This window comes from Crocodylus siamensis, chromosome 4 (assembly GCF_052110815.1).
Source record: "Crocodylus siamensis isolate JL-2025a chromosome 4, ASM5211081v1, whole genome shotgun sequence".
NCBI lineage: Eukaryota > Metazoa > Chordata > Crocodylia > Crocodylidae > Crocodylus > Crocodylus siamensis.
The window spans coordinates 151950239-151964284 of NC_143398.1; the positions used below are offsets into that span (position 1 = coordinate 151950239).

General features: G+C 48.6%; 1 protein-coding gene across 6 annotated transcripts in view; it reads left to right on the top strand.

Moving 5' to 3' along the window:
* Window positions 1–14046, top strand: part of KCNH6 (potassium voltage-gated channel subfamily H member 6) — a 128236-nt gene that overhangs the window by 69350 nt on the left and 44840 nt on the right. For 4 of the 6 annotated variants that reach the window (XM_090044165.1, XM_090044163.1, XM_090044166.1 and 1 more), the window contains exons 4-6: window positions 3131–3240; window positions 5802–6114; window positions 8680–8891. In XM_090044165.1, coding sequence (XP_089900291.1) covers window positions 3131–3240; window positions 5802–6114; window positions 8680–8891 — 635 coding nt within the window. The remainder of the gene's footprint in view (window positions 1–3130; window positions 3241–5801; window positions 6115–8679; window positions 8892–14046) is intronic. The other 2 variants (XM_090044169.1, XM_090044167.1) reach the window with 1 other exon arrangement.

The following is a 14046-nucleotide window of genomic DNA, read 5'->3' on the forward strand; positions in this document are numbered from 1 at the left end:
CAAAAAGATTGAGGGCAAAAGTACCCATTAGTTTGGGTGCCCTGTCTGAAGCACCTTGGATCTGGAGGGCTAAGGATCACACAGTACTATATATGGTCCAGCATCCATTGGCTTCAGCTACAGCAGTGAATGCCCAAGCATTTCAGACCCATAGGGCTCACGTTGGGCATCAGGAAAATGAGGAACACGCAATTAGTGCTTACTTTTGAGAAGTCTAATTTAAGTAACTTGCCCAGAATCACATGGGAAGTCTGGAAAAGCCTGACATAGGATCCAGTTCTTCCTCTCCACCTGATATCCTCTTGTCTCTTCCTGCAACCCCCTGCCTCATTCAGTCCACACCTTCCAGCTTTAACAAAAGGGGCAGGGCTCCTCCAGACAGTGTGTTTCATGTGAGCCTGTCTGGGTAATCAGGTCAGGCCGCAGCTGGAGTACTGTGTCCAGTTCTGGGCGCCGCACTTCAAGAGGGACGTGGAGAACCTAGAGAGGGTCCAGAGGAGGCCACTCATATGGTTGGGGGCCTCCGTGGCCAGCCCTGTGAGGAGAGGCTGAGGGACCTGAATCTCTTCAGTCTCCACAAGAGGAGACTGAGGGGGGATCTTGTGGCTGCCTATAACCTTATCAGGGGCCACCAGCAGGGACTCGGGGAAAGTCTGTTCACCAGGGCCCCCCTTGGAGTCACCAGGCACAATGGCCACAAGCTGAGGGAGGATAGGTTTAGGTTAGATATTAGGAAGAACTACTTCACCGTAAGGGTGGCCAGAGCCTGGAATAGGCTTCCCAGAGAGGTGGTACTCTCACCTTCCCTGGGGATCTTCAAGAGGAGACTGGATAGACACCTGGCTGGGGTCTTATGACCCCTCCCACCCCCAGTGCTCCTTCCTGCCCTTGGCAGGGGGTCAGACTCGATGATCTGTCTAGGTCCCTTCCGACTCATGGATTCTATGATTCTGTGTATGCTTTGCTGCATGCCCCCAGTTCATCCCAGGACATGGTGTATCTTGTGAATTGAAGGGCAGGGGCTTTGTGAGGAAAAAATAGTATGTGACCCTGTAATAAGTCTGCACCCTGATCCACGCACAAGTTGCACAGGCAGCGTTACTGTTAGCATTTCCTGTCCTTTGGAGTACTTGATGCCACAGCCTTTGCAAGGTTCTTGTATGGGGGTTTCTTTGTAGTTGGATAGTTGTTAAAGTTAAAAAATCACATGGGGGAAACATATTTCTATAGCTTCCTATTCCTACCCCTACACCCCTAACAAGGCCACCTGCAGGGCTGGGACCTCCAGATGCAATTCACAGACCCCTGCTGCCACTTGAAGTATTGGAACAACTGCTAGCAGTAGGAGGTTGTCACCCTCTGGCCATCAGGAGAGCAGAATAAAGCCTTTGGCATGTGGTTTTCATGGAAGCGTACTGTAGCAGGCACAGTCCAATGCTTGTTTTCTTCATTTATATTGTCTCCCTTCAAGGCTCCCCGTCACCCTTGTCACACACCCTGTCCCTGAGCTCCATTCCAGTCTCCTTGCTCAGCGAGTCCCAGCTGCTGCCTCCTGGCTTTTTAACCAATCTCTCTCTCCCACCCCACTGGCCATGCAGTCCAGTCCATGATCCTCAGGCCCATTACTTTGTTGTCCCAGCCTCTTTCTCCAGACCCCTCATCTGACATCAATGGCCCCACCAAGACTTTGTCCCTGTCTCATAACCCAGCCAGCTCCAGTTTTCTTCCTGTATCTCCTTCCCCACCTCCTCCCCCAATGTGTCCCCAGCCTACTAATCTCCCATTTCAGTCTTACCCCAGCTACTTGTTCAATCTCATTCTTCCCCCACATCCTATTTTTATCTCTGGTTTCCTGTCTGAGTATCCCGTCTCCATCAAGCACCTGATCCCTGTCTCCTTGCCAAGCCAGTCTGTTTCCCCCAATCCTTAATCTTGCACTCCTACAGTTATTAGTCAATTGTCTTCCCCCACTTCTACCTTCAGACCCAGCCTCCTTGTCCCCGTCTACTCCACTGCCCCCCTGTACCTCCAACTCCTGTCCCCTCTATATTCAGAAGTTGAGGACTTCTTCCTCCCTGCCTGAATGCCAGTGGGGCAGGGGCCACAGACACATGTACCCTGCCAATTCCTACATTTGACTGCTTGGCTCTGCAACATTACTGTTTTTTTAATGCAGCTCTTGATGTGAAATCTGCTTCTAGCCTGATTTTTCAAAGCTTTCTCAGAAGGTGCAAATGCTCAGTTCCCATTCCATCCAAGTCCTTTTGATGGGTTTGAAAATCCCAAGTGTGCATCACCCACTTTGCGTGCAATAAGTATGCAGCACAAAGGATGATATTTCTTTGCAAGGGAGAATTGAGCCCAAAATATTCCTCTGCCAGGCAAGGCGTAGGAGAAGGTGTCATAAACTAGCCGGGTCAAACTGCACAAGTCTTAGGTAGCAGCAAGAGTGGTAGTAGGAAGCGGGGGACATGAAATGCATTGAAAAGCCCGCCTACATGGCTGAGAGGAGGCTTTTGGGCATCTACACTACACATGAAGATTGGACAGAGCTGGTAGTCAAAGATCTGGGTCCTGTTGCCAGTGAACCTCTCCATGTGGATTTACACTGTGCTGTGAGACATTGACTCCATTAAGGAATCCCAGCTGGCCTGTGTTTTTGTCAGTGCCGTGTAGGATTTCATCCCTCTGGCATGGTTCAGGAACAGTGCTAGTGCTGGGCCCAGCTAACAAGACAGATGGGGTGCAAAATCTTTCCCCTTCAGGATGCCCATCCCAGTCAGCCCCAGATAGGTAGCACCTAAGCTTGCTACCATTTGTTGGCTCTAGGGACTGGGATGAACCAGAGGCAGACTCTCCAGCCATCCCTCCTGTTGATTCTGCCATTGTCACTAGAACAGTCAGTGCTGACCAGCAGGATCCCGTGTGGCCAAGTATTTATGCCAGCCCATAGGCAGCAGTCCCACCAGGAAAGTTGCATGAATGCCTTCCTCTGGCTGAGTTCATCTCAGCTGTGCCCATTGTCCTGTCCCTCCTGCTTCATCTACCTCGCTCAGAGCTCCCATCATTGCTTGCAGATAGGTTACATTTGTGTCTCTTGTGTTTTGTTTGTGTTTTTCTTTTTAACAAGGTCAAGGTAGGAGGTTGAAGTTTAGTCTCCCGTCCCTGCGGCGACTCACAATCCAGCGGAAATCTCTGCCCACCAGTGAGTTTGATGGAGTAGCCATTGACTATGGAAAGGTAACCATAGACTTTGTACCATATAAGCCAATTCCCTAGGTCAGGACCCAGTGCTCTTCCTCAGCTCTTCCCCACCCTGCCCCCTTCAGCAGCTGCTGTGGGTAGTGCAGTGTCTGGATCTAAGGGTTTCTCTCTTCATAGTTAAATGCTGAGCTAATACTGTGGCCACTGGCCAGTCAGGGATTGCTTGCTTGTTGCCTTTTTAGTCACTTGGAACTTCATTGAGGACAGAACCCAGAACCTTTTACTCCAAAACCTTTGGACACCAAGAGCTAAAAGAGAATTCCCACTTCCTGCTAAATGCACATGGCCTGTAACACACAGTTGAAAAGCTCTTCTTCCAGCCAGGAGCAGGGAGTGCACACATATCCGTGTGCACAGGGTAGGAGATTGGATTTGGATACGGCTAAAATCTAACTTGCTTGTAATTCAAGATTCTAGAATGACCTGGGTAAGGAAAGAGCCTGGAAAGTTGCATAAACACATTAAACACACTGTCCCTTGGAAAGAGTGTAATGCTGGCTGGAGATGATAACAGTGGGCATAGCATAGGGTCTATAAAAATCAGAGGCATAATTCCAGGATTCTGGTGCAAACATTCCTTGATACCACACATTTTCTTAAATATTTCCTGCCCATCTATGTGCTACCACCATGGATGACCATAAGTACTGAATCTCAGTAAGTTCTAATGAGCTTTTTGTCCATCTCTTCCCTTGCATTATGGCAGCAAAGAGCTTGTCGTCCTTGATGGATTAGCATAGTAAACCTGGTGAGGTAGGGGAAATGTTCTTGGTCTTTAGTGTCTACTTCGCTTTAGTGATTGCTGCTTTCGTAGTCTTTTTGGATACTACACACATTCCACATATGTCCAAGTAACAAATACCTGCTGTTCTGCCAGTTGTTCCAGGTACATCCAAACATTGTAGATATATTCAGGTGTAAGGCATTTGTGGTGATAATCAGTGTTTTGGGTATGTCCAGGTACAAGACCTTTGCTGTGCTTTCAAGTATATAGTGTATATCCACATAGACTATACCAGCTGTACAGCCCAGTGGTGTCGGTATGTTTTAGATATCTGTTATACCCTTCAAAGTTTTTAGTTGAGGGACCTCAAAGTTATAATCATGCTGTCAGGGGTTATAAGTACATGAAGGTTCAGGGTAGCCATAGTGTGGTCAAAGGTTCTAGGTATGTCAAGATTTTAGACACCTAAAGGTGCCTATGTCAAGGTTTTAGGCACCATGTGAGAGATTCTAGGCATGTCCAGGTAGAAGTTGCCTGGCATGCTGCAATGTTCCTCACTGTATCCACATAGAAGATACCTGCTGTGATACCCTGGGATAGCCTGACTTTTTGTTGCCTTCAGTGGAGTCTTACCCTAGTGATAGCAACACAGAAGAAATAGAGGGAGCCAGCGGTGTAAGGAGTGAGAGGTGGTAGCATTTGGAATCCACTAAGCACCCTCACTTAGGCAGAAAAGGCCTTGAACCTTAGAATAAAAGAGTGGGCCAATCCAAAACAAGAGGGATTTTGTTTCTTGAGGAACAGATGGAGCTCAGCAGCAAAGATAATGGTTTGGTGGGTCCTAGAGCCCATACATTGCTGAACTAATGGCAGCATTTTGGCTGGTGGGGTATTTGGGTGAGGTGAGGTAAAGTTAGGTGAGAATGGTTTCCCATTAAAAGAATCAAATCCACTTCATGAATAGCACCGAGTCTCTGGCAAACCAAATCTGGAGACATTTTGAAGAGTACAGTTTGGGCTTTTTACTCCAACTGATGTTAGGAAACTCTTTAATCCTTTGGTGCCTGGAAGCTGGTGAGCCCATAAACAGATTCAATAGAAGGCATGCGGGATATACGGTCATGGGCACTGAGCTTTCATGCAACATGTGTTCCACACTAGGGCTTGGTTGCTTTTTCCTGCCTGTATTTACACATCTCTGAATACAGATTACCTCCTCATGCCCTCCAAAAAAGAGAAGGCACCGTGGGATAGGAAGGCCTAGAAGTGCAGTGTAGAACAGGCAGCATCTATTAACCGCATGTCAAGGACCTAGAACATTGTGCTTTAAAACTCCTGTAGCAGACAAAAAGGAGAGGGCAGAATACATTCGGCAGTAGATGTCTGTGCATTAAGTCCTAGAAACATCCTGGATAGGAGCAACCTCATACCATGGTAAAGCCACTATGGGGACCTGCTCTTTTGCTCCTGCTCTGGTTTGCTTCCTGTTTGCTATTGGCTTGATCATAGTGGATAACTCCCCCTTCCTCCCTTTGCACAACATCTCCCCCCATGCTTACCCAGGCTTAGTAGAGCAGGAGTGGGTTGATGGGTCCCACTGTAACACCAGGAATCAGGGAGGAACACCTAGGCTTCCAAGAATGCTATAGCTATGTCACAGGGTGTGCTCAGTCCTGCAAGTAATACCTTAACCCACAAAATGGCAGCACTCCCCAGCCCTCTGCCCTTCCTCTGTCCTTACCCAGCTTCCCCCTCATCCCCCAGCATTCAAGGACTCCTTCTAATAAAACACTTTCTCCTGGCTGTCTTAAAGCCTGGTGGCGACTCCTTGATTATGAGGGACTTGAAGACTCCACCCAATGAGAACTGTGTCCAGTCAGAGACCGAGTCCCTCCTGGAAAGGGAGAGGATGCCGAGCCTGGAGGCCATCCCCACCACACATCACTCGTCCCCGAAACAAGAGCCTCCCTTCCTGAGACCACCAGGGTCATACGCGGCCTGGGGTTTGGCTCGGTTGCGCGCCAGGGGCAGCTTCCACAGCCTCCGCAGGGTCTCCTCCTTGGACAACTTTGAGGCCACGAGGTCTGAGTTCCAGAGAAAATGCAGGGAGAGGAGGGCAAACTCAGGTAGGGGTAAAACACACGCAGTTATATCATTACCAAGGGGGAGGATGAAGCAGACCTTCTTCCAGCAGACAAGTCCTCCTCTGGACTCCTGTGACATTTCCTGGGGGAGTTTCTCACCCTACCTTGTCTTCTCCTAGAGAAGTAAAGAGAAGGGGGCCACCTTGAAAAGGGTAAACTGACTTCAGTGTGTTTTCATGTTTTGGAAAGTCCAAATGTTTCTCTCTCTCAGCCTGTAGATGATAGATTTGTTTGTGTCTCTGTGCGTGAATGTCTGAATAAATTTATCTTGCTTGCTCTGTAAATCCAGCAAATATTAAACAGATTATTTCCTGATCACCTGCCCACCTCAGGAAAAAGTGTGTGGGAGTCCATTTGTATTGGTGAATATGATGGATATAGTAGAAATAATCCCTGTGCATCATAGATGGGTCAGAGATGGAACAATTTAATCTGGGAGCACCATCAACACTGCTTGTCAGTGAAAAACACAGATGATCTCAGCTTGGGAAGAAACACAAAGGTCCATAGACACCAGAGCAGTTGCGCAGGAAGTCCAAGAAATGTGGGCAGAAAATAATGCAGTGAGCCTGAATTCAGAAAAGAATTGCATCCAGGAGATGAGAATTTAGTGTATTTAACTAAGGAATTGAAAAGCAGAGATGCTGAGACAAACTGAGGACAACATTCTCAACAGATTTTCAAAGACTCAGTGTACACTACTGGAACTGGGTTTCTTAAAGAGCACAGACAATTAAATAAGGGCAGACTGCAAAGTGGTTTAATTCTCAATATCTTCTATTTTGGTACTTCTTGCTAGGGCTTCAGTTGAACTTGGCACCCAGTAAGGCCACTGTGCATTGAGGACATTTGAAAATCTGGCCACTTAGGATGGGCTTTTGCTATATGCTCATCACAAGCCAAACTCTGCTTCTACTGACCTCCATGAAAGTAGTGTTAGGTCAATGAATCTCACCCTTATTTTGCTGTTATGACCTTCTGGCTCCTCCAACTGAGAGCAGACAATCAGTTAGATGGGAGCTGCAGTGCTCGTTCTCTTGTGGCCTGAAGATGCAGAGGCCTCATGTTTTGGAGTGGGGAAGGAATAGTTCTTCCCTTTGAGGGTCTGGAGTGAGTGCGTCTGCAATTCTGCATTCATTTCCAGGTACCTCATTCTTGTGAGATAGTGTTGATACACAAGTGTGAGATTCAAAAGCAACACTGATCATCTGGATAACTTGATCATCTGATCCAGACCCTGGAGGATCAATTTAGGAGATGGAAAGAGTTTGTGCTGCTTGGCTCCCTCAAAATGGGGCCAGGATCAGGAGACACAAATATTCAGAGTGTGTAAGCCCCAAGGGAGCCAGGGCACTTCTGAAAGAGGGATAAAAAAGTCTCACTGGGGAGAATAGGGAATGAAGTAAGGGAAGACTAATGTTAACTGGCTACATCTGAAAAGTTGGGAGTCTTCTAAGACAGATTTCCTGCCAGTGAGGTCTACTAGGCATGGCAGAAACTAGGAGCCTCAGTGATAGAAACATTTCAGCTACACTGAAAAAAAACTAGAAAATGTCACAAACAGAACAAGCCTGCCTTTGCCTACAGGAGACAGATTAGCTGGGATAAATGAGGCCTTTGTAGGCAGATCATCCAACTCCAGGCTTGCTGCCTCTGACATACAAGACAAAGCTCCACCCTCTTCTGCTAGTGAGAAGCAGGATGAACAGCTGGTCCAGCCCAGGGAGCAGTAAACTATAAAGCCCAACAACTATTTGGATGTTTTCCCTGAGACCTACAAAGCCAGGCAGGACCTGCCTCTGATTTCAAGTTTGAAAGTATGTCCATGCCACTTCTGCTGAGCTCTTGGAAGTGCCCCCAGAAGTTCCCTGGTCCTCCCACTTGTCACTGCTGCTCCCCCTTGCCAAAGCCAATGCTCTTGAGCTCCATGTCACCAGCACACTTGGGAATGGTGGTAGTGAGTGTCCTTAGAGTGGCATCTTTGCCTCATATCTGTGTTTGGCACAGGTGGCCCAGGAGCAGGCAGGTGGGGCCATGCCTCTCCAAGCTGCTCTCCACAGCAGTACAGAAGTGAGGTAGACATGCCCTTAGACACACTTTGTTTCATCCATATTCTGTATCCAGTGCTGGATGCTAGTGCTGGCCACACTGACCTGCCCTAGCACCTGGTGAGTAGCTCTTGGCATTCAGGTTGTTTCACCACAGCCCTCAGAGACTGGCAGGGAGTCAAGCCCCTCCACCTTGTAGTGTCTGGCTTGAGATACCTGAAAGAGCCTTTATTTTTAAATGTGGATCCTCTTTCTGACAATCAGATCCTTTCCAGTGCTCAGGCTGGGCTCCAAAGAGCACCTGCCTGTTTGGAGGACCTTGGCATACAGATACACAGCATGGCCCCATAGCAGAGCTGTCTCCCCAGGCAGAGGAGTGGCACCTTCTCTCAGGAAGCTTGTCCTGTGCTCCCTTATCCACAGACCCTCGAGCAATGAACGGTTCCTCATTGTTTATGATGTCCTCCTGATAGTTCCTCTCCTTCTTCCTGCGTTTCAGAGGCCTCCCATGTCAAGCCCAGCCCCCAGAACTTCACCTCAGACTCTGACCTCATGAAGTACCGCACCATCAGCCAGATCCCCCAGTTCACCCTCAACTTTGTGGAGTTCAACCTGGAGAAGCATCGCTCAGGCTCCACCACGGAGATTGAAATCATCGCACCCCACAAGGTTACAGAGCGCACCCAGAACGTCACCGAGAAAGTCACGCAGGTAGGTGTAGGGTGGGAAAATGGAAAGAGGACTCTCTACAGACCTGCGGCTGTGCCCTCCCTCCCCCCAGAGTTGGGAGGATGGTTAGGCTAATCCATGAAGCAGGCTGGGGATGGGAGAAAGGGAATTGCTGGTTGCACCAATTGGCAGAGCTGATCAGAAATCATCTCATGTGGGAGTGGTGATTTGTTCCCTGGAGCGGGGATACTGGTGGGTCTTAGCTTTTTCATTTGTTTCCAGAAGGAATGGGGTAAAAAAAAAAAAAGAGGAAATATCATTTTGGGGGAGAACTGAAAATTTTTGGAAAATTCTTGTTCAGAAATTGGATTCAGTGAAAGGTGTTTTGCTCATATCACACTGTTTCCCTCTGAGGGTCACATAGTCTTATGGAAACAAATTCTGGCATCTCACATCCTCATTTTCCCCTTTGCTAAACCTCAGCTGGGGTGAAACAACAGTGTCACTGGGGCTTTGTCTGATTTGCACCAAATGCAGATCTGTGTCTTGTTGGTTACTCATGACATCACAGCCCTTTCCATGCACCAAGGCCTTTCCATCACTGCAGTGAGAAGTAGCTTTTCTAAGATGAAAAGTCCCTTTCATTTGCTAACAGGAATCCAAAGTGAATGGGGAAGAGTGTGTGAGTGTCTGTATTATATGTGCTTCATAGATATTCCTATGAATTATTGGATTGATTGATTTTTGCAAGCTGTCAGATGTGCCAAGACTCAGAGGGCATTTATACACATGCTCTGGGAGTGTGCGGGGGAGATGTTTTCATAGTTTCCTAGTTGGTAGGGTCAGAAGGGACCTGAGCAGATCATCGAGTCCGATCCTCTGCCATGGCAGGAAAGAGTACTGCAGTCAAACAACCCCAGCAAGGTGTTCATCCAGCCTCCTCTTAAAGACCCCCAGGGTAGGAGCCAGCACTACTTCTCTTGGAAGTTGGTTCCAGATCCTAGCCGCCCTGACAGTGAAGTAGTGCCTCCTGATGTCTAGCCTGAATCTAACCTCTGCCAGCTTGTGACCATTATTCCTGGTCACTCCTGGTAGTGCTTGGGGGAACAGGGACTTCCCCAGTGCTTGCTGGTCCCCTCTGACTAGTTTGTAACAGGCCACTAGATCCCCCCTCAGCCTTCTCTTGTGGAGGCTGAACAGGTTCATTAGAGTGGCTTTGAGAACCATGCTAATTAAAGGGCCTGGAGCGTCTCATGTATCAGCGTGCCAATGCTGAAAAATGGTGGTGGTGACGCTTTAACTAAAGCTCATCAGATGAGCTTTAGTTAAAGCATCCCTGCACTATTTTTCAATGCAGGGATGCTGAGACACAAGACGCTGGAGTCCGCTGGAGCACGGTAATTACTGTGCTCCAGCAGACTTGATTAATCAAGTCTTCTGCAACGTGCTATAATTACAGTGCATCAGAGCAGTCTTGCTGCCCAGGGTGTTCTTCTGCCAGTCTCCAAGGGGAGCAGGAAACATGCCACCCTTTTTGCATGACTTCTTGTCCTTGCAGTGGTAGGATATAGACAGTGCCCTTGTTCCCCTGCTTTACTTTTGGCAAGTTAAAGGGTGATTTTGATGTTTCGTGCATGATGCTTGGTAGGTTTTTTTGAGGGTGGTGCTTGAAGTTTTTAAGAACAGGTTAGAGAAGTGCTTAACTAGGTTGGCTTCAGAGCTGATCCTGTCTTGAACCAGTGGTTGGACTAGGTAACCTACTAAGGGACCTTCCAGCTCTACTTTTCTATGTTTCCATAACTGTTCACTGATGCCACTATAAAAGACACCCTCATTCCTAGCCAACCATGGAGGCCAAGTTCGTGTATACAGTGCTATGGGGGCCTCCCCTCTGGACTTTGTGAGCTGGAGGCAATCCATGACAGCAAAGCTGCTGAGTATTCCTGCAGGTGTCACCAGGTGGCAGTGTCCCCTCACTAAGTGGGATGTCAGAAGGATTTCCATTTTCTGGGCTCCTTGGGTGGGAAAGATGGAGTGGCTGGGGGCTAGCAGGGTAAGAGTTATGCATCTGTTCTTGGGGCACCTGTCAGGCAGGAGCCCAGCTATGTTCCAGAGAGCAGAAATAAATACACTACACTGAGAGACCACATCCCAAGCATGCATGAGGTTCAGCACCCATCTGCAAGGGCTCTTGCTCCAGCGCACAGGCATAGATTGATCAGCAGAGACAACCCCTTGCCCTGTACTCCTCTGGACCCAACCCTCCCGCAGGCTTTCATGGAGTGCAGAAGATGAGAACTGCAGGGCTGGGTGTTGAAGAGGTAGCAGGAAGAAGCAGAGAGGGGGCTGGAGCTATCTAGCCCACAAACGGCAGAACAGTTCTGGAGGTTTTTCCTAGGGCACCCTGGTGTGCTGCCTAGGGCAGGAAGCACACAGGAAACCTGACCTTGGGTGGGAGGTGGCAGTCAGGCCCTTAAATCATTGGTGTGGATGCACAGGAATGGAAGGAGATCCCTGCAGCCTCTTCTCACCCTCTGGCTTACACATGCTGGACAAGACAGGATTGTGCCCTGGGTCTGGTCTCAAGAAAGTCTATGGCAGGGGTGGGCAAAATACGGCCCATGGGCTGGATGCAGCCCACCAGGCCATTCTATCCAGCCTGCAGGGACTCTAAAAAATTTAGAAAATTAATATTTATCTGCCCCTGCCTGCCTGTCATGCAGCCCTCAATAGCTTGCCAAAACTCAGTAAGCAGCCCTCTGCTCGAAATAATTGCCCACCCCGATCTATGAGGTTCATGCTCCTGTAAGATGCTGGGCAGGTTCTGTGTCATAAGGGTCCCTGGGCTGGCGACACAGTGAATATTGAGCATTTGCTTGCAGGAGATCCCAGCTTGTTCTCCGTGCTCATTTCTAGGTAAGGAGAAGAGAGAGCAGGACCTGGCATGGCCCAAGACAAGCCAAAGCATCCTGTCTCACCTTGCACTGGGGCTGGTGGAAAACTTGAGCTAGATCTTTGGGGACTGTGAGGGAAGGATCATCAGAGCCCTAGCCTGGAACATAAGGGAAAGGGGATCTGGGCAAAAGAACAGGAAGTGGAACCTTCTCAAATCCCGACACAACTCTCACCTGGTTCTGAAATGTTAGGCAGGGACTTCTGCTTTGGGATCCTCCAGCAGGGGGCATGTCACCATCATGTGGGGTAGCAGCTCCACTGGGCTTCCCTGAGGACAGGAGAGGGGATGGTAAATTTTGCTATTGCATCTCAGAGCTGACAGCCCTTCACCCCTCATGACGGCCATTCCCACTCTAGATCAGAGCCATAGGGAGGAGACACAGCTAGTGGGAAGGGAATTCAATCTAAATCCCAATCCTGCTCAAATCAGTAACAAAGTCCCACTTTGCCCTGAATACAGGAAATGTTACGCTGTCCTATAAGGGGGCCCATCCTCTTTGGGAGGCAAAAATCCATCAGATAACTGATCCTAGTGTCTGAAGGGGAAGCTTCAGTGGTGTGCTACAGAGCCATGCAATAATGTGTGCTAGAAGCGACCACCCAAACAGAGGTCAGCAGTGTCTGGCCTCAAGTAATGGGGCTCTTGATTGTACCTCCATATTTGTCTTTCCCATTCCAGGCTCTGAGTGGCCCTTCTGCCCATCAGCTCCCTTACCCTGATTGACACTGCAAGTATTTTTCTTCTGTTTTTAGAGCTGAGGAAACTGAGGCACAGAGAGGACTGAGGGAGGTGTCCTTCACAGATCAAGCAACAGAGCCCAGATCTAAAGGCAGTACAGTTAGGGCAAGTCTAAGGAAACTTTCTGGATCCTGTTTACCTGTGGAACTCCCTGCTGCAGGACTTAGGTTAATAGCCCAGCTGTTCCCAAATAGGGACTAATCACAGATTGGAATAGCCATTTCAGTGACATTAGTCACTGTGTGGCTAATGGGTGTGAGGTATGCCACAGCTGTTGATTCCCAGTCTTCAAGCCCCCTTCTTCTCCAAGAGATACAGGCTGCTGTGGGACAAATGGAGGATCAGAAGCTGGCATGGAAGAATAAAAGTTTTAAAAGCTTTCCCTGAGGAAACTGTGCTTGTAACTGAGCTGAGGAACAAGTGTGTGAGAAATGCTGGGGCAAACTGGGACAGGGGAGAGTGAAAGCAGGGGTAGCTCTGGGGCAGGGGAGGGGGCATGGCTGTGTCCCAGCAGGCTGCTGTTTATTGTTGACAGTGGTTCTGGCACCACAAAAGAGCATTTCACCCAAGGGCCTTGCCACACTTTGCATTATTTGCCCCAAGTTCCTTGAGGCAGGGACCAGCCCTTCTGAAAAGCACCTGTTGTATCACCAGTGCTCACCCATGCAGATAGATCCTAATAAAGTCAGTCAGCAGTATTAATCCACTTTACAGACAGAGACACTGTGGCAAAGGATGAGCTAGGGCCTTGCCTAAAGTTATTCCAGGAGCTGCTGACTAAGCCAGGATTTGGACTCGTGGGGCATTTATACATGTACCTTTTTCATAGATTTTAGGGTCGGAAGGGACCTATTAGATCATCAAGTCTGACCTCCTGCCCTGGGCAGGAAAGAGTGCTGGGGTCAGATAACTCCAGGCCGGCATTTGTCCAATCTCCTCTTAAATATCTCCAAGGAAGAGGACAGCACCACCTCCCTTAGAAGCATATTCCATATTTTGGCAACCTTCACTATAAAGAATTTTTTCCTAATGTCCAATCTAAATTTGCTCTCCTTCAGTTTGTGGCCATTGTTTCTAGTTACCCCGATGGGCACCCTGGGAAACATTGTATCCCCTATTTTGTGCTGTCCCCCACAATGAGTTTGTAGACAGTCACAGGATCACCTCTCAGCCTTCTCTTGTGGAGGTTGAAGAGATTCAGGTCCCTCAATCAGTCCTTGTAGGGTTTTTTGTGTAGACCTTTAACCAGACGGGTGGCCCTCCTCTGAACCCTTTCCAGGTTATCTACATCCCTCCTGAACTGCAGCACCCAAAACTGGACGCAGTACTCCAGCTGCGGCCTGACCAATGCTGCTTAGAGGGGAAGTATCATCTCCCCGGACCTGTTTGTGATGCACCTACTTATGCAAGAAAGAGTGCGGTTAGCTTTACTTATTACCTCATCACACTGGTGACTCATGTTCATTTTGGAGTCGACTACAACTTCGAGATACCTTTCCACAG